The 21,365-nt window shown below is 36.3% G+C and overlaps 2 protein-coding genes across 5 annotated transcripts; one reads left to right on the top strand and one right to left on the bottom strand.

Annotated features, from left to right (window-relative positions):
- The first annotated feature begins 9,311 nt into the window (after window positions 1-9,311).
- On the top strand, window positions 9,312-9,979 carry LOC111795831 (STS14 protein-like). Its single transcript, XM_023678434.1, has one exon. It carries the CDS (start codon window positions 9,335-9,337, stop codon window positions 9,833-9,835), a length of 501 nt encoding a protein of 166 aa, XP_023534202.1. The 5' UTR covers window positions 9,312-9,334; the 3' UTR covers window positions 9,836-9,979.
- Window positions 9,980-12,078: 2,099 nt separating this feature from the next.
- Window positions 12,079-15,904, bottom strand: LOC111796239. Of its 4 annotated transcripts, none has more exons than XM_023678999.1 (11): window positions 15,304-15,904; window positions 14,891-14,996; window positions 14,667-14,747; window positions 14,460-14,576; window positions 13,944-14,363; window positions 13,474-13,874; window positions 13,271-13,370; window positions 13,120-13,179; window positions 12,964-13,050; window positions 12,695-12,823; window positions 12,079-12,607 (listed from the first exon to the last, which is right to left on the bottom strand). In XM_023678999.1, exons 1-11 carry the CDS (start codon window positions 15,345-15,347, stop codon window positions 12,305-12,307), a joined length of 1,848 nt encoding a protein of 615 aa, XP_023534767.1. In that variant the 5' UTR covers window positions 15,348-15,904; the 3' UTR covers window positions 12,079-12,304. The 4 variants fall into 4 exon arrangements, with proteins under 4 accessions (XP_023534767.1, XP_023534768.1, XP_023534769.1 ...); XM_023679000.1 differs by having other exon boundaries at window positions 14,891-14,963; XM_023679001.1 differs by lacking the exon at window positions 15,304-15,904 and adding an exon at window positions 15,171-15,258.
- Window positions 15,905-21,365: the final 5,461 nt, after the last annotated feature.

The raw sequence follows: 21,365 nt of genomic DNA, 5'->3' as shown, positions 1-21,365 counted from the left end.
CCCCCCCCCCCCCCACACACACACCGGACCCCGTTTTGGAAAATGACGGGGGACTTTGTAAACGGGGATATTTGACGGCGCCGTTATGGGAATCGGGATGGCCCACTGCACCATTCATTTACTGACACGTGCCGTTACAGTAAATTGCGACGACGATCTGTTCTGATACCTAGAACAGTTTCGAACGGTACGGATCGGGCGGTTAATAAATATCCTAAAAAATCCCGTTCAGTGAGAAACCGGTGTGGAGCATAATTATTGTGTGCATCCCTAAATTACATTCATACCCTTCATTTTGATTTGAAAAACTAACAAATTCAAACACAAATTTTAAATAACATATTTCTAAATAAAATGTTTGAAATGAAATGAGTAGTCCAAAATTTATAAAAAGTATTTATTTATGTCAAGTTATCTCAACTTCCATAAATTTAATTACTAAAGTATAAATTGATACTAAAAAGTAAGACAACTATAAATTATCTCTCGACTTCGAAAATTTTAGTATTAACGATGTTAGCTCTACACCACCACTAGGCCTTGTGGCCTATGTGAGCTATCCCATGGCACACATATGTGTTATTGTGTGACCAAATATTGCAAGAAGAGTGTCTTGTGTCTTTCTCTGAAAATAAGTTTTTCTAGGACAATGTTAAATGATAGAGAGTGTGCCAAACTTGTGCCCCACCTATTAAGTCAGTGGTTGGTATACAGGGCCACTCTCTAGTATGTATTTGTAGATGACTTAGCATGGACATAGAAGGGTTCATGACTTGATAGTACTTAGATGAATGGATGTTTGAGGTGTCACAACGATAAGGTTAACTCATAGGTTGATTCTTGATAAGTGTGTCTAAGCAAGTAGTAAAGACCAATGACATCCAAGACTTGGGATGAGAGAACAAAGCATGGACTGTATTGTTGAGAATCACGATGGCGAGATTAGATGCGACGTTACATTTGAAAGACCTGGATCTAATATAGAGGCAAAGTTGAACAATTCAAATGATTTGTATTTGATCGGCAAAGAGCACCTCGTCTAAAATCCAATGAAGCAGCAAAGGTGGACAAAAAATAAAAATGGAGCTTAAGTTCTCTTTAAAGCTTATAAAATTTAAAATATTATAGTAGTGACTAGAATGCTTGTCTCGAAACCTTATGAACAACTTTTCACAATAATAGAGTTATTAATGAAATAAAAAATAAAGTTCATGGATATTTTTTATAATTTGGCTACTTTTAAAAATATATTGTGTAACACTCGAGCCTGATGTCACAATCGCACGCTTTTTAGACAACGGGACGGTTATTGTGTTGCAATTGTTCTAACCTAGCGAACAAGTCAGCCGTGTAAAATCGTATTAGACAATTCGAAAGCATGCTCGAGCCTCTTCACGTTTTGAAAGAAAATATTTTATAAAACATGGGCGAGAAAAATACTTGAAACCAAGTTCAAAGATCAATTGCATTAGAAACATGTAGGCAAGAGAGATTACAATACTTGGTAGGGGGAGATTTGATGACTACTTGGCCCCTATGGTATATTTTGAGATGATTAATGTCTAGAAGAAGTAGACATGATTTCACTGAATGATCGTACATACATAAAATATAATAGCATAATAGCATAATAATACAATATGAAAGGAAGTAATAGGGTTTGGCATGACATGGGCATGCGACCACCACAAACAACACGTCTGAACAAATATGACCATGACATCCTTCTCTTCTAATTGGTTGACGTCTCTGTCAACCAAATATGTTCGAACTTAACCATGTGGATCACAGTGGAGTCTAGATCTTTCGCATTGTTTTGGTTGCATGCATGTTTGGAATGTTAAGAGGAGAGGCTTGGGCATATTGTAATTGTTTTTAGAATATGCGTTGAGTATATTCTAAATGAGTAAGGACCCTATCATTACAATATTGGTTTATTAGAACTCCATTCAGTTGCATTGGTTGTTCAATCACTTGTATCCATGTGGATATATATAGGCTATTGCACTTTTGATCACTTTATGCAATAGATATCTATTCTCTTCGTGATCATTACCATCTCGGTTTACTTTCTTTTGTAAACTTTGTGAAGCACTTTCTAGTTGATAGACATGTTGTCTCCTTCACCATCTTTTCAAAATGTTGTCATGTAGGAGGACAACTACCTTTCTTGCCTCACTCACCTTGCTGCTTAGGATTTCAACCAAATTTGTTTCTAAATTTCACCACAATTTTGTTCAATTTACGTCTCTGAGTGTGTTAACCATGACCAAGCTGACAAATTTGGATATGATTTTTGGATTTTTTATTCTGATTTTCCTGAGAGTTTTTCTTGAAATTAAGTTTTGAATTTTCAGTACGTTGATATTGGAGGGATTTTGTAAATTTTTTTTTTTTTTTTTTTTTTTTGAAGGAAGTCCGAGTTGATTCCGACCAAAAAGTTAAACTCCGATGAACATCAAGAAGCTGATTTTTTTTTTTTTTTTAAGTTCTAGTTTTTGACGATCTTTGGACTCAATTATTTGTTGTTGTTATTGATAAAAAATTATGAGAAAAATACCCTAGGAAAGATGGTATAAAAGTCTACAATTGTCGTGAAAAAATTAAGTTAATAGAAAGTTATGAAAATCAAAGAAAATAGAAAAGAATAAAAAACTCTTGTTTGAAAATCTTGAAATTTTGACGAATGAGTTAAATGTGTAGCTGATAGCACGTGAGTGAGAGATTTCAGGTGTTTTGGAGCTTTTAACATGTGGAAGAGCTATCTCGGGAAGGTACGCGCTATACATGGACTTTAGGCAATTAACACTTGTAGGGATCGCTAGGACGTGCTAACATGCTAGCATTCCTTATCTTAGGTGGTTAGATAATTCATGTTAAGGAGTTGAGAAGAACATTTTTGAATGAGTATGTACTCTATGTATGTTATGGTAAAATTACTGTTATGCCCGTAAATTGAGATTTTTGAGAACCATGTTGTTTTATTTATTAGGAAAGGTTAGAAAGAAAATTGCATGACTTGATTACAAGTTGGACAATATGGATGAGTGTGGTATGCAAGAGGTAGGAAATTACAAAAATGCCCCTATGATGAGATTTGTGATGAGTGATATTTTATATGTTTTCCAGAAAGGAGGATGAGCTATTGTAATCTATAATCCGGATGATTGATAGATATTATCTCCCTGTTGAGCTTGCTTTCTTGTATGAGTGCATGAAATAGTATGTGTTTCTCCAAGTGTTTGACTGTGTGTTCTCCCTATAAAGCATGTCTATCTGCATGAAGCTAGGGCACTAGAGTTAGGTTGGCTAGCGATGACCTAGGTCAAGACGCCTCCAGTAGACTGAGCGCCTTAAGATCGTGAGCAACAGTCAGAGGGTCTAGACCCTAGTGCTCCCTAACTAAGAAAGACTCTAGGAGTCAGAATAGAGCAGCGTCGACTCAGAATAGGCCTCCTCTGTTCCTAGATATGACTAGATAAAGTTTGAAGTGTGGATTACGTGCTTAGGCGATCGATAAGAATATCTCCCTAACAAAGCATGCATGAGAGAACTTAGTTGAGATTAGGGTGCTACAACTAGTGCGATTTACATGTTGACCAATGGGTCAGTACGTTTCGAGTAGACCTTGTATCTCAGGATCGTGAACAATCAGAGGTTTAGACCTGTGTGCACCTAGAGATTAATTTGACCCGAGGAGCTAACCCCGAACATCCTGGAAACGAGAGATGGGATTTAAATCGCCTAGCGAATAACCTAGCAGACCTCCATGGCATCCAGAAATGAAAAGGTAGCCTCTTAGGTCGATAGCAACTGGTATAGTGTTTGAGGACCCCCATTTCCCTTTCAACTCCGGTATGGTACCATTGAGCTAAGCGTGAGGCTGATTAGGGATGTGTAACTCGGTGCTTTGATAGATTATCCTGCACGATGGATCTGTCCTATGGTAGGACGTTGATCATGTAGGTAGTGAGTGGTTACCTTGAAGGGGGGATTCGTCCTATGGTAGGGCGTTAATCATGCGGGTAGCTAGTGACGCCGACACGTATCAGGGGATAGCGCCCCCCAACCTAGGGCAACTTCATGGCTTGTGGAATAGGTTTGCCAACTAACCTCCCATGGATAACGAGCAGGCTAGCACTCACCATGATGTCCCCACCTGGTACGGAGTCTATAAAGGTAGCTCCTCATCATTGGATACCGGTTACTGCTGCGTAGGCTAGGCTAGCTACCCAGACTGTCTACAACAAGAGCAATACACCTAGAGCCTAAAGTCAAGGCTGTAATCACCTGCTAGGACATGGATGCGATGAGAGCGTACAAGTAGGTTGTTTACTGAATATTTTTATACTCACCCTTTTTCCCTTTTTTTCAGGCGTTCACAGGTTGCCAGCCGAGGTGGTGGAGCGTTTGAGGGCTGTGTGGTCACAGAGGGGATCATTCCGGAGTCTCAATCCATTTTTACATTTTGAAGTCTTTTGTATTTTGTTTTATAATTGTATTCCCCATTTGTAATATTTTAAGCAACATGGTCTTATAATTGGATTTAATTTTATACTGAATCTTGTTGTGTGTTTGTTTTTATTTCGATTTAAATTTTATGGACTTTCATTTTATATTTTATTTTACTTTTTTTTTATTTGATTTTGTGTTCGTCTTTTTAATCACGATCTAATATTCAAAGCCTAAAAAATAAAATCAATGTCATAACTTGTTTCTAAATCATGTAAGGTGACTCAATTTAGAATAAGGTTCTTAATCTTGTTTTTATTTCTTTGATATGAAAGATAATCTATTTCTAGCATTTTTCTCTTCATTGATCCGAATTTTGTAGAAGGGGGTGTTAATTTATTTGATTCAATGATTCTTTCTTCAACAAAAGCTTGGATCATTAGGTTGAGGATTATAATTGCCTTATCACCTTGCACCCCAGGATTGTGAGTGGCGATCAGAGCTCAAGGAGTTAGTCTTAGATGTTCTAGAAAAAAAAGATGGTTTTAATCGCCTAGATGCCCCTAAGAACCTAATGCACCTCCATGACATCGAAGAATGACAAAGGTAGTTGTCTAGGTCATTAGTAGCATGCACATTGTCATCAATTTAAAGGTACCATCTTACTCTCCGCTACCCTTTCCACTCCAATACTCCTAACATCGAGTTTTCACTCTAGTACTTGTACTATCGAGTTTCCGCTCTAGTACTCGTACTATCGAGCTAGGCATGAGCCGACTAGGATTGTATGACCTAACAGTTCAATTGGATTACCTCACAGCAAAATTCATCTTGAGAGAGGACGTGGAATCACACGAGTAATCTTAGTAGCTGACAAGCACATAGGGTGGTTTCCTCAACCTTGGGTGACAATATGGTCTTGTGGGAAAGCTCATCAGCTAACCTTCCATAGATGACAAGTAGACTAGCACACACCATATTGTCCTCACCTGAGAGAGGGAGTTTTACAAGGTAGTGCCCTAACTTAGAACACTGGTTCCACACTGCATAATCAAAATAAGTTACCCTAAGTCAAAGAAGAGAAGACTAGTTCACCCAGAGATGAGATTTGTCGCTCAATAGATCGCTCAAAAGGGTGAACCACCTCTAAACTCAAAGTGGAGCTCGTGGCCACAATAAGGAGAGAAGAGGGCGTGGCCGTGAAATCGGTAGACAATACCTTACAAACTTATGACGATTCCAACCCCTAAAAGAACAAGAATATGATCAAGTGCTACCCTTGTAAAAAAAGGCATTATGCATTAGAGTGCCGCAACAAGAAAAGCAATGAAGATGCAAACCTCACATTCACCCAAGATTAAAAGCCGGTGTTGATACTTGCCAAGAAGATGCCCAATCTGTTGATACTCAATAAAAAAGAAGATTATAGCAAACTTCGTTACAAACGGAGAAGACCAAGTGGAGACCACCATATGGTACCTAAGCCAATACTTAAGGAGCTTGTATTGTTTGTAGAGTTGAATCAGCTTTGAGATCTGCGAGCAGAACGTAGTAACGCTAGGGAGAGCGACATGAGGGCATCCAAAATATGAAAGGAGGCACGCTCCCAAAGTTCTGAAGAAGTGACAGCCCAATCATTTTTTATGCTTTATTCTGTTTGTAGCAGTTTATTCTTTTATTATTTTGTGTAGACCCCTGTAGAGAAAAGAGTGATTTTTAATGTTTATTGTGAGATTGAGGGTTTTTTCTGTGTTATTTATCCCAAGCTGCTAATTGTTGTACGTTTTTCAGGCGTTATTTGGATCTGCTTTGTGGCGTTAATTGGAGGTCTCCACCTATTTTTCACGTGTCCAGACATCTTCCCTCAGTTTATGACATTTAGCTGTTGTTATGTGTCTCTGAATCTGTCATTATTTTATGCTACATCACCATGTCTTCTTTCCTCACTATATGGAATGCGACTCTGATTCATTTGAAGACTACGTTGGGGCTCGCTATAATGTTTATGAATGTTTATTGATGAGTATGCATGATGATGAAGAATTACTCACTATTAATGTCCCTACAAGCATTATAGGAGCTCGAAAAACTCATGTATGCTTGATTATATGATTTGGATTGATGTTATATGACCTAGAGTATATGTACGACGAATTAGTGAGCGTTAGCTTCTATTTTATCTTTCCTTGGTTAGTCATCAAACCTCCCCTCGACTAACTATTGTCATCTCTCTTGTTTACGTGTTTTCAATGCAATCAATATTTACCCTATTTTCTTTACAACTATTTTCAACTCATTTCTAGCTCACATTCTCTAAGAACATTTTTCACTCAAAACGTGATTCGAGGTTCTACCTTATGTCGAGATTCTCTGCAAAATCCAATTTCCATAAGGCTAACTTGTTTGCTGCGTTAAAACAAGTACCACAAGATCGTTGTCCCACTACCAAAAGATTGGGGTTGTGAGAGATGCTTTTTCAAAAAAAACAAAATCAAAGCGATCTCAAGAAACCTTCGAATGCTATGTTATTTTGAATATCTTATTATATTTATTTATTTCATGTTTTTTTTTTTTTTAGTAAAGATATACATTCAACCTACTACTGAACCGACTCAATCTGAATTATAGGAGTTGATTGGATTAAATTAATATTTTGAATTGTATTGGATTAATTTTTTGAACTCGAATAAATTGGGTCGATTCAGGTTCACGAGACAAAACCTCCTGATTGATCCAAACCAAACAAAATCTTTTAGTATACATTAAAATTTTGGTGTATTCATATGTATACGAGTGGTAATTTAGCCTTATTAAAAATGCTTCAGGAGTGGTTCAAAATATAATTTTGTTTAGTTTAAGAAAACAAAAATCATTTTTTATTTCATAAATTTCTCTTTTAAGAATAAAAACATATTTCATACTATTCTTAAACAATAAATTAACGAATTCGTACCGTTTATACAATTTTAAATATGAATAAACTAACCAACCATCCTGAATCATCTACAAATAACATAATAAATTAACAAACAATTGATTACGATTTATGAATATATTTAGGTTACTTGGAAAGAAAAGCATATTGTGTTTAAAGTTTATAGATTATACATATAATTGAGTAATTTAAAATATATTAAATTTTCTATCTTTGTGGGGTCGGGAAGCGACTATGAAAATTTCTTTAGAATTTACTTTCAATCCATCATTTATCTCATTAGGCAAAAAAATACCGAGTTTTATGAAAAGTTACCCAAAATGTTTTGACAGTTCTAATGTTTATTGTAACGTTCGAGATCTCATGTCATGCATAAAAAAACATAATAATAATAATAATAATTTTATAGCATTTTTTTTTTATGTTAGGCATAGTTTCTTTAAATAAAAATATTTTTATTATGTTTTTAATTTTATGATCTATTTTCTATTTTTCTTATTTTTAGAATTACCAATTGCTCATTAAGTACTCGTGTTTAGTTGTATTTAGTTGTTCTTTAATTCTATGAAAATATTGAATTATGTTAGGAGGTTACCATTTTTGCTTATTGTTGATCATAAATTTATTTTTTGAATGATTATAGATTAATTTGGGTTTGTTTTTAAACTTTTAATATATTTTATCTAAGATTGTATCGAATAATTATCAATGGTGGATAAATAAAATTTTTTAAAAAATTAATTTTTTTCTAACAACTGCCTAACCTAAATCGAAAATAGATGATTGAATTAGATTGTTTAGTAGCTACCGATGTGAGAATATATATGAAATATAGGTTGCTATACGATATCTTTCTATTTGCAATTGAACTACTTAAATCACATGAATCTCGACCTCTAGTCGAATATCTCATGATTTCAATTGCGAGCCAACAAATAGGCTTAGTTAAGCTTGACCCGTTAACGTTGTTTTTATTCTACTATTACAACATACGTATTAACAAATTAAATTAGGAGTAAATCAATGGATAGAATGGAGACAAGGAGTTAGGCTAAATTTGTAGTCACACTTAAAACGAATCTAGGAACATATGTCGTGACACTTTTGTGTCCCCATAAATACATGTCACATGGTACACGTCTCAACGGATCCAAGTTCGCCAACACCAATTCATGGGCACACTTTATCGTTCAATTATTCGATTATTTCATCTCCACTCTACTATATTTAAATTTCATTTAGAAATTAAATTATAGGTTTACTATCATAAAGCTTGTCTTAAATTTTTTTCATATAAATTTATAAAATTTTAACAATTGTGGTATCTGAGTTCTAATTATTTTTAAATTTAACACATTTTTAATCTTTTAACTATTTCTTTCTTCTTCTTCTTTTTTCTAGCAAATAATTAGACATCAATTCAACCCTAAGGATAACATATTAATTAGGTTTAATCGACCATTATTAACCTTAAAAAGCTCCATAAATTATTAAAATTAACCAAAATTATTTATTATATCCAAAATCAAAATTTTAGAATTCATTTTAAAAGGTAAAAACAAGATAAATTAAAAAATTTAGATAATAAAATGATTTGTAGCATGATCTCACGGGGCCCAACAGGTTTCCACATTCTTATTACATTCCTCTCTCTCCAACTAATGTGAGTTCTATTATTGACAGAGGTTTCCACTCTTACGAGGAACCTTGTTAGGAGAGCACAATCCAGCAAGGGCCAGTGTCCTCGGAGAGGTTTCTACACCTTTATAATGTTCTCTTCTACAACTCAAGTGAGATCTCATAATTTACTGAAAGTCCAACAGATGTGGTATCTCACGATCAACCCTTTTTTTTATATTACCTTCAACCTTTTCTATAAATTCCCAACACAGATCACAAGCCCTCACACCTTTGAATTCCGCAACGAAAAAAAAAAAAAAGAGGCAAATGGGCATCAATCCAACTTGGGTACTGCCAGTTCTAGCCTTGGGACTATTCCAAATAGTCGCCGGGCAGAGTTCAGCAGCAGCCAGAGATTTTTTACGTTTTCACAACAAGGCAAGGGCGGAGGTGGGGGTGGAGCCACTGCAGTGGAGCCAAAATCTAGCCAATCTCACAGGTCGCCTCGTCCGATTTCAACGCAACCAAAAGAGCTGCAACCCCGCTGACGTGACCCGCTTCCGGTACGGCGGGAATCAGGATTGGTCGAATCGACCGGTACAGTGGCCGGGTGTGGCGGTGGGGGGGTGGGTTGAAGAGAAGGCGTTTTACAATCACACGAGCAACACGTGCAAGGAGGGTCGCCTATGTGGGGCTTATACTCAGGTAGTCTGCCCGAAGACGAAGGAAGTGGGGTGTGCTCAAGCGACGTGTCGGAAGGAACGGATTACTTTGACCATTTGTTTCTATAATCCTCCTGCAAACGGAATCGGTGAGAGACCGTATTAGAGGATAAGGCTGTCTCGTAAAGCCCATGAAAAAAATAAGCTTGTTTTCTTGGAATGTAATCTAATAATAATGTTACTCTCCATCTCTAATATACTTCCACACTTCTTATAATGTCTTATAAATCAAATTTCAAATTATCCAAAATTCAGTAACGTCTCGCATTTCTAATTTTTGTTAAATATAAATAAATTCATTTCTTCGATCCATACAAAATAATTATCATTTAAAGGTATTAACGATTATCGTGGGTCAAAAGGTGTGCCGAGCATACTTACATTTTCCTAATTTTATTTGAATATGGTATAATATCAACCCTTAGGTAAATAGATTATGAAAATGTTATAACTCAAACACCATATGAATAGATTATGTAAATGCTACATGTTTACTTCACTCACGTAAATATCAAAGTGTAGCTGATAAGTACCACGCCCGTGTGTACTTATTTCATAGTTCACATCTTTCACTTCAAAATATAAATTCATTATTGAATTACGTATATCAATATTCATGGTCAAAAGCGAAAGAACGATATTGGTTTGAGAAACAAATGAGAGAGCATGATTAAGTCATCGTAGTGACACCAGTCAAACACTAATATCAAAATAAAAGGCCGAGGTTGAGGCTAACTTGGGCATTTCTTTTTAAGAAATGATGCGATTCCAAACAAACGTTTGAAGTTGTAAAAGCAAATAAAGTCGACTAGCTTTTCAGTCGATGTGAAGGAGCCATGATCGACTGATTGACTTACCTAATAACACAAAATCTGTTAGCAATCAAAACTCGTTAGCAGAGATATTTTGAAGGCAAAATTAGACCAACTAACCTTTGATGATATACCTTCTACAATTGTAGTTGTCAAGGCCTAGATCATTTATTCCTTCCATAAGAACAAAAGTCAAGGTCAAACTCGAACCTCTAACAAGAATGTTAGAGACAAGATGGATACAAAGCCAATTCAAGATGATCAATTTTTTAACTCTCAATTCATAGGCATACTTTTTCAACCATATGACATCTGATCTTAACACACTCACGACTAGCCTTAAGGGGAATCTAAGTCCCATATTCATTTGTCGCCCGGCTTTGTAACTTTGTCGGATTTTATGCGAGGTTTGTTTTCGTCAACCAAACATCGTTCTTGCGCAATCCTAACTTGTTCAGTCATACACGCTTGCACATGCACGTCCAATCATCTGCGACACAATCAACCGACTTACCTCTACATTAGGCCAAGTCATTCGGCTCGACCTTACCTTTACTCGGGGTTAAGGTCTCTCAAATGCAATGTCATATCCTACATCATCTAGGTTCTCAATCAACATGGCTCATATTTCTTGATGTCATCCCAAGTTACAGGGAGTCATCGGCCATCGCAACTCCCTCAGTCATGCCATTGAGAACAGGCCCACGTCTCATTCATATCATCAAAACATCTCAAACAACCCATCCATCTAAGTTTTACCAAGGTATTGACCCTAAGTGCCCCTACCATGTTATTTACAGATATCGTACCAGAGAGTGGGTGAAAAATCCAACCATTGACACTCAAGTTAGGGCGCAATAGCGGCACACTCGTGCCGCCCGGTACTATCCTTAAAAGATCCATTTCAAAGGAAGTCACTCAAGACACTCGTCTCGCAACGCTTGCCCTCACTATAACACTCGTGTCTACTCATTATCCCTATCTTATTTATGGCTTGTTTCCTCTTCAATGCACACGTTATATGGTGCGTTAGTTGATGCCATATTCATGTTGTGCCCTAAGATGATAGCCTAAATTTGGATGAGTCATCGAGCACGTTGTGGGCTCAAAGAGTAGTATTATTTAAAACAGTAATATGGAAAAGAGACAAGAAATAGAAAGCCCACTTCACCAATCTTCCAGCTGACGAAGATCTTCATAAGATATTTGAATTTATAAAACATATATTTTACATAGGATCCTCAACTTTTGTCCTTAAAATAAATAATCGATCACGAGTGCTCCTACTGCCACACTCAGTACTGTGTTGTTTGTTTCCTAATTTAATAACATCCCAATAACTATCCATTTGGATCAAATATGCAATTACCCATTTGATCGTATTGGCAACACTAACTGAGTGTCAATTCTTATCCCACTAAAACTCTCGATAAGAACGTACAAAACACTTGATAAGGACAGTTGCTCGATGTACCATGAAGCTTGTGTCGGCATGTTTTTATACATTCACAGTATTGGATAATACTAATGACCAAAATTGTTAAAGGTTTAAGAAGTTATACAAGTCTATTCCAACATTGATGACACAGGTTTGATGAACAATGTGAAGCTCAAAACATGGAAGGGAAGAAGATATAGACATTTCAATTTCAAGCTCAGATGCCTTAGCTTATGCTTCCTATATGTACAAATGAGAAATCAAATCCAATGCGCAAAATTTTTAGCATCTGAGTTGATCCCTAAAAACAATGCAACCAAGCAAATTAAGTCGTCAGCTCCTTAGAAATTAGATACCTGAAAGTATAACTTGGAGCTATCCATTCGACATTCTTCCGAGGATTCCCGAGCTGTGCTCGTTTCACGCTCTTTCTCAGAGATTCAGGCAAGCTCTTGAGAATCATCTCCATTAAGCCAGATGAACACAGTCCGGAGTCCTTTGCGAATGACTCGACGATCTTTGGAAGAAGAATCTTTTGATCCTTTCGTACGCCGAAGTTGGCTCGAATGTAGTCGTCTTTTGCAGATTCCAGTTCTTGAAACATTCTTTTCGGTGTGTAAACTCGAACCTGAAATGATATTGAATGATTTATGACAACTTCTAAGCGTGTCGGGACTTAATTTTTAACGGTTGAAACAGAGAATTCTAAGATTACCGCAGGATCGGAGTGGCTGCCGTAGCAAAGTGAAAAATGTAAACGGGGTTCCGGACGATCGATCATATATGCTTGGCGTTCATCTCCAATCTTCAATTTCGTCCGTGAAGGAAGCAAAAGCCGAAGCCACTGCGTGTCAAATACATTATATCAAGCCTCTAGAGAAGTAAATGTTATTTCCCTTGGTTAGTGAACAGCCAAGAAAGACAATATCACATCATGATGGGAATACGCTCCGAAAAATATAACGAAAATCGAGCATTTCATACCTGCCAAGGACGAGGCATCCGACAGCCAAGAATACAACTTTGTATTGTGTCTACACTAATTGTATGACCTCCAATATTATAAGCAGACTGTACAACATACACAAAGTGAGCAATGGTCATAATGATCATAGTGAGAGTTTAGGCTCCTGAAGTTACCTTCAAGAGTAAGAAGGCTCTCTTGATATTGTTTTGGGGTACCCCGTAAGCCAAATACGTCTGCTCGTAAACAAAGAAACGATTATAATCGATTCGGCGGGGGAAAAAAGTGTAAGGATAAATTAACAGATGCAAAAGGTTGACATGTTACATGCATCACAAGTGAATTGTGAATATTTATCCAGAAAGCCAACTTTTCCTCGTACTTCAGCTTCCTCAAATCAACTTTCTCTAAACGCGAGATAAGCAACCTGTTAAAACATAACCCGACGACAAAAACGAAGACTGTAAGATAACAGGAAAGCGCTCGGGAAAAGATTTGTGATGCTGATGCCTAAATATACATAGGCTGACCTGAAGTTTTCGAGCAAACTCTTGACATCATGTAGCTTCTGAGGGTCGCCACAAATCCGTGATATCTCAATCATGGTACTGTATGGCCCGCTAAAATCTTTAAGACCTTCCACGAGAAAAGGATTATCCAATCGATCGAAGGATGAGTTGTTTCGGAACCCCGGGCTGCACATAGCATACTGCTCTCCTGGAGAAAATTCACTGATTGATGACAAAGAAGACATGGGAGATGAAAGTCCATGATTTGACAGAGATGGTTCTGCTAATTTGCAATATATAGCTGATATGCACTTGATCATGTCTTCCGAAAGCCGATTAGGAGTCTCGGGAACGTGGTCGGAAATGCAAGTTCCAAGATGCTCGGCAAGACTGATTATATTGGAGGAAACATTTTGTGCATACTGTGAAGAAGAAACAAGCGATTTAGTACCCTATGAAAATGCTTCAAAAACACTTATGCAAAAAGCTACCTCCATCATGGACACTGGTTGGGAATGACAGGCGCGCAGAGTTCTATCCAATGACACTACCGAAGCGGACGCTTTATCTAAAGAAGCTGCGTTCGATGTCGTCAGTGATGATTGAGAACGATAAAAATTGGAACCCGAAAGTTTTCCATCTCTATCACTGCAATCCTTGCTTGGATTTTCAAGTGACTGACAACCAGAAAGGGCTGCTGAGTTTTCATCTTTGGAGGCAATATCAGGTAGGGGAACTACCATTGATCGGCCTTTAGGGGTCGAAGGCAATTTCGACATCTCGTCCTTAGCAGGGGATACAGAAGATGATTGTCCCTCGAATGCTTTTCGGTATAAAGAAAGAAGATATTGTTCTAAATGCACAACTTCTAGTTCTAACGTCGCGATCTCCGTGATTAACTCCATGGCTGACTGCAGTCAAAGTGAATTAAATATATGCTAGGAAAGTTTGATTGAGATCAAACACTTGTGAATATCATCTGAAAACAATCAAAGAGGCTATTTTACCTTTGGCATTGAGATTTTGTCTGAGTTACTATAGGGAAGAACTCCATGATTCAATGCTTTTTCTAACGCCGAACGGAGCTTGAACTGGTCTTGCAATCGCTTCTCGAGTTGAATAATCTAACAAAAAGTTGCCTGGTTATTCATATTGGTTCATTGTTGCAATTCTTCTGATTACATTTACAAGGACTTTCATGTTTAAATCCATACCTCATTCTTCAAAGAACTATGAACTTCCATCTTTGGTGACAAGTTTTTCTTATTTTCAACTTCTTTCACCTGATCCATATCCTGGTGTTCAATGAAAATTCCAATTTCTATCATAAAACTTATCCTGATCCATATCGTTTTCGAGTAATTTACAAGTTCTTGCATGGTTAAGCTCAGCATATAATAGTTGAGAAGGAAAAAAAAAAAGAAACAAAACATCTTACCATGTTTACAATGTTGGATAATTGGAGAGAATTATGTAATGGATCATCTTGAACTGCTTTCTTGTCGAGCGAGCTGCCATATGCGTAGAGCAAAGACAAAAGAGTTCTACAACATGAGTAGGGGAAGAAGAAGTCAAGGACAAAGATTCAGATAACAAAACTTCAAAATCCAAACAATTATCTTCAAGAATAAACAGAGGCTAAACAACAACAACAACAACAACTCTCAGCTACAAAAAGAATCAGTCAATTTCACAAAAACAGGACAAACTTTCACTACCTCCTAATTCTCAGAGCTCTATCACGAGGATCTGAACTTGAAATTTAACCCTCATTTTCAACGAACAGCATTTCAAATACAGAATGGCAAAATTTCAAGCACGAAAACAGACCAAAAACACATTGAAATCTACCTTTTAGAGCGGGTGTGCCCTGTTCTCGCATCCTCCCCCAGCATTTTTTTTTTTCTTTTTTGGGCAAACCCCACTTTCAATCTGCTTCCAAAAGCCTTAAACCCAACTAAAAATTGTAGCCAAACCCAACTCCGAGACAGGAAATAGAAGTAACAGAACAGGGAGAAAAGGATGAAGGAAGCCAAAATGGAAGAAACCAGAAATGATCAATTGAAAAAGGGACCCATTAGCTCAGGTTGCTGCAGACCCAGAAAGAAAAAATGGTGATACAAAAGAAGGTCGTGTAGCAACAAAATTCCATTGAAAAAGGTGGAGTTTCTGAAATGGGTATTTTCAGAAATTTAATGTTGGTTTGAGGGGGTGAGAAGTGGACAGATCGTGGGGTTTGAGCGACTAAAGAAGACGCCAACTAGAGTGGAGAATGGGCGGAAATCACCAAATGGGGAAGCGATTGAACAGTGGAAAAGTGGGAATGGAATGGTTTAATTGTTAGGTGTGTGTGATTGATTAGTGCAAGAACTCACAAATGTGCTGAGAAACCGATGTGATTCTTCCATAAGGAGACATAGCGGCCAAGTTTCTCTGGTTCCGAGCAACTCGTAACGCCTTATGCATTTCTCTCTCTCTATATATATATATATACAAACATGAAATTATGGATACCATAAATTAAAAAGAAAGGGGTAATGTCCCCACACAAAAATAAATAATAAATAATAAATAATGTCACTCAACCCATTTAGGTTATGTTATACACGGTATACATTACATTAATAACTAAAATTTCATAAGATTCATCAAACCGTATAAGATTCATCAAACCGGTGTAACTCACAGTATAGACATTGGCTACAAATATTAAATATTATTAATTTTTCTAATAATTTTAAAAGTAGACTCGGTTAAATTAGATTATAACCCTATTTTTATATCGATTGAGTTGACTCAACTACAAAATGTCAACCCTTGAATTTTATGTTTTCTTTGGTTGGATAAAGTTTATACGAGGAAATAAATACTCCAAATAATTTTTATATTAAATAATTTTATGTTTAAGTCAGGGGAGTAGGCTAAATTATTGTTATTTTAATATATTTTATTTTATTGTTAATGTAAAAATTATTGTTTTTTTTTTTCCACACGACCAAAATATTTAAATTATAAGATATACGCATGTAATAAATATTAATGTGAATTAGGCTTTGAAAGAATTGATTAATTAAGGCACTTTCTAGAGTAATTAAGGTCAATTAAGATGTTTTATTATTATTATTATTACTATTATTATATAGTTAATTGATGCACTCTCTCCACATCCGTTTTAAGTTTTCTTTTAGTTATTTCAAATTCAACGGAAAATTTATTAGTAAAGATATTCTGAAAATTAGATTTTTTTTTATAATATATCTCAACATAATATTTTAAAATTTGTAACAAGTTCACTTCATATAATTTTTATTATGTAATGAGTTAATATTTATAATTTAAAAACATTAATTTAGTAATAAATCATATTAAATTGAATAGTTACTATTTTTAAGAATAAAATTTTATTAAATACTCAAATTCAAGCCATTCTCGTAATTGATATATTCTACCATCAGCTAGCTCGTCTTCTTCTAAGGCACGCAATACCTCCTCTGATCACATTCATCCTTCATCTTCTTTTTGGAAGTTGTCGCATTAATTTTAATGAACTTTTCGTGGATCAATAATCCTTGGACACGTGTCCTTCTTTTCGCAGTTGTAGAAAATACTTTCAAATATCTTCTCTTGAAAGCTTTAATTGTCATTCTTCTGAGCTCTTAAGGATTGTGCGGTTCCTTGGTGACTTTTTTCTTTGTCACCATTTTCGTATCCACCTTGGTGGATGATTTAGTGTTGCTCCGTCTTTTACTTGTATAGAGCTTCAATATTCTGGTCACAATCCATGGATGATAATTCTCTTCATTCGAGCTTTTCCGATGACGAACTTTGGATCTAGTTTAGTAATCAACTGACAAATTGACTTGACCCTATGTAGGTATTGAGCAATCTTCATGTTACATTGTGAGATTGATAATAGTTCATTATCCAGAAATCAAAACCTCGTATTGTTCTTCTTTGAGAAAAGTGTCACGAACGTGCCTCATGTTTCTTTTGGTGTCTTGTCACCTTGCATGTGCTTCAACATCTTTTTCTCAATTATGGTCTTCAAGGAAAACATTGTTTTGTCTGCTTTGATTCTCCATTTGCGCAGGGCGCTAATAGCATGCTCCTTTCAGGGCATAATTTTACTTCCGCCAATAATCTCCTATTGTCCTTATAGATAGGACATCATGCATGTTGCCCATGTGTTATACTTGTTATCTTTATTCTTCCGATGACTTGGAGATCATCCATCATGTTGGCAGTACCTTAGCACTATCAAACAAGATAGTTTACGACATAGAACTTGTCGAGTCACAAACTACTCGTGACACGAAGAAACTCACTAAAATCCAACATTTTGTATTAGAGTCGGGATGCAAAATCACCCAAGGAGAAGTGACAACGATAAAGAGAGGAAAGGAAGGGAGTGTAATGTTAGATAAATCCCTATGCGTAAGGATAGCCACATAATTAAGTTGAGTTGGATGGGCACGTCTTGTGGAGCGAGTGGTGTTGAAGCAAACCCCTAAACTTCAGTCGCAAGAACCAGCAGTGTATATAAGAAACAATGGGGTTGAAACACTCATAGTTGGTGTGTATGTTGATGACATGATCGTCATCGATACCAGTGTGGAAGACGTCAAAGAGTTCAAGTAGCAAATGATGAAAGAATTCGAGATGACTAATCTCGGGTTACTCACGTACTACCTCAGTATTGAAGTGGACCAAAGGAAAGATTGCATCATGCTAAAGCAATCGACCTATGCTAAGAATTTGTTGCAGCAACTTAAGATGGCAGAGTGCAACCCAACCAAGTATCCCATGGAAGCAAAGTTACAACTCGGGAAGATGCTGAAGGAAGTTTGGTGAATTCCACTAAGTATAGGCGCGTCATCAGAAGTTTGAGGTACTTGACTCATACTCGTTTGGACCTTTCATATGGTGTTAGAATGGTGAGTAGGTAAGGAAAAAGTATACTACGGTGCATCATCAAGCGGTTAAACACATTCTCCACTATGTGAAAGTTACCACAAGCTATGGGCTGAAGTATCAAAGAGGGCGAGGTCCTAAAGAACTAGTCTGTTTTACCGATAGTGATTTAGCTGGAGATATTTACGATACAAAAAGTATTGCAAGAATGACATTTTATCTTAACGGAAATTTGATCTCTTGACAATATCAGAAGCAGCAAACTGTGGCACTATCTTCCTGTGAGGCCGAGTTCATGGCAGCATCTACAGTGTCGTGCCATTATGGCTGAGAAATTTGTTAAGTGAAATGACTACAAGTGAACTGAAGCCAGTAACTCTCTACGTCGACAACAAATCTATGATTGGACTGATGAAGAATTTGGTATCTCAAGGACGCAGCAAACACATTGACACTCACTTCCACTTCATTCGTGAGTGTGTTGAGAAGAGACAAATTGTTGTGGAGTTCATATGCACTAGAGAGCAACGTGCAGATATTCTAACCAAGCCCCTGGCAAGGGTTAACCTTGCATAGATGGAAAATTGCTGGGAGTAAAGAATCTTGAACAAAGTCAAGTTTACCGATTGTGAGCTAATAAACTTGACTTAGAAGAATAAGTTACTAACTTGTGGAGCAACTAGAGGAGAATTAGTTTTGTGACTGTGGATCAAGTTTTATGCTTTAATTAGGAAGATTGTCAGTGGTTCCTAACTCAAGGAAAAAGTTTAGGAAGCTAGTTAGTATTTTCTCTACCGTAAATACTTGTGACTACAACAACAAATAGAACTGAAAAGTTATGTGTTTAAGGTTTCTTTGTTTCAAAAGATCTTTCTCTCAAGTTTTTTCTTTACTTCTTTTACGACATATTTAGATCGTGGGTCAAATTTAACCGCTCAAACCAACTCATGTAGTTAAGATTAGAGTGATAAAAGAGAGAAAGAGAGAGGTCCTCATTTGCATATTTGTGTGGTGAGTAGCAAAAAGTTGGGTCCTTTTTTATTGTTCTCTCTGCGCATATAAAAACAAGCAGCGAGCGAGCGAGAGAGAGAGAGAGAGAGAGAGTGCATAGAGATCAGCTGTTCTTCAGAAATAATTGATATACAAAAAGGGGACATCACCTCTCAGACTGTTTACTGACATATAATTGTCCGAATAATCCAAAAGCTTCACTCTCTTCCATATAACCCTCACAAGAATGCACCCAAACTCCTATTTTCTTTTTTCTTTCTTTCTTTTCAACCCTTTTTCTTTCCTTTATTCTTTTATTTCTATTCTTCTTTTTATTTTCACCACAATTTATATCCACAAAAAAAAAAAATATGATGTGATGATTTATGTTATGGTATGATTTACCATATGATGTGAATGTTGTAATATGATGTACGTGGTGTATATTATGATAATATGTTCACATTTGCTTATGAGACAATGATAAGTCAAGGAACATTATGTATGTCTAGTATATATATGAATGTTTCATAGGAACATTATGCCATGAAAAGAATGGAAATATGTTTTGTGTCATAAGTATATACTATAATTTGAAACTATGTGAGCTTGTGCATATTGTATCTGGCGAGCATTGTGATACTTACCCAGTATGATTAGTACGAATGCATAAATTATGGTGTGATACGCACACCTTTCCCTCCCGTGGCTTTTGACAACATGAGCATAGTCAAGCCCAAGGGCACGTATATGAGCATGTTGATGGTTTCACATGTGTATGCATAGACCGCATGTAAAAAAATACTACACATCCAACCTTACCCAAAATAAAAAGTCGAGCTCATAGAACAGTTTCTCAACCCCAACAGCGATGCTACTTACATTTCTTTTAAATTTTTGTTGTAAGTAATTGTTTTCTTGTTTTGAGTTGGTTATCAATTATGTTAGTTTTTTATTTTAAATGAAATTTTGTGAACCTTGTAACTCTACGACAACATTTATAGTTAAATGTTGTAAAAGATTTTATACAGACATGTCAAACATTTAGTGATACTTTATTTTCATAGGAAAAATAGGTTAGGTCGTGACTTAAAAAATGTCTAATCTTCGAAAAAAAATATAGATTTAAACAAGTACGGGAAGAAAACCTAATATTGAGATTGGAAAAAAGATTCTTATTTTGTTTGGAGTTTCCCACACAGCTAAAAACTTGAATCTCCATTAGAAGAGTTAGACAAAGAGGGTTGAAACTTCTATTTTATCCTATTAAACCAAACAAAAATACAACAAACATTCAAACCCATATCATATTTTTGTTATTATTTCTGGGTTACTCAACCATCCATTGGTATCATAAATAAATATTATTAATATCAAATCAATATCAAATCCTGACAGACATGCTTCATGGATTCACCTACTTCTACGCTCATCTCATCTCATCTCATCTCATCACATCTCATCACATCACTGTTTTCAATAATCCAAAACATGCACGAAGTTTCATTCACCTCAGATTCTTCTCCAAAACATAAACCAAGACCCACCAAGTTTCATACACTACAACACAGATTCCCTTCAAAAACTGGCCCTTTTCAACAATAAAATACAAGGCTAAAACTCACTAACCCCAATATTTTCTTATTTATTTCGAATGCATACACTAGTTTGTTTCGGGGTCGGGTTGAGTTGGTTCAGGTTAAGCGTGGAAAGAAAAAGATGGGTGGAAAAGAAAAAGGGAGAAGTGATGAAGGAGGATTTGTTGAGAGTTTAGTTGAAAGGGGAATAAAAGGGGTTTGAGTTGAGAGAAAGACAAATGCAATATTTCAAATTGGAAGGAATCTTTAGGGTTTGATGTGAGTAGTAGGTTGAAGGAACCCCAAAGTCCACCTCAAAAGTGATACCATCATCCCTTTTGCTGCTTATCATTGGCATTCACTTCCTTGTCCTCTTCTCTTTGGAAACTTTCTTCGTTTTGGGATTCTCATACCCTTTTCTTCTTCCTTTTTCTT

The sequence above is a fragment of the Cucurbita pepo genome, chromosome LG05, assembly GCF_002806865.2.
Source record: "Cucurbita pepo subsp. pepo cultivar mu-cu-16 chromosome LG05, ASM280686v2, whole genome shotgun sequence".
Lineage (NCBI taxonomy): Eukaryota > Viridiplantae > Streptophyta > Magnoliopsida > Cucurbitales > Cucurbitaceae > Cucurbita > Cucurbita pepo.
Note: the sequence above shows the minus strand (reverse complement) of the source record. Positions and strands in the feature narration are given on the sequence as shown.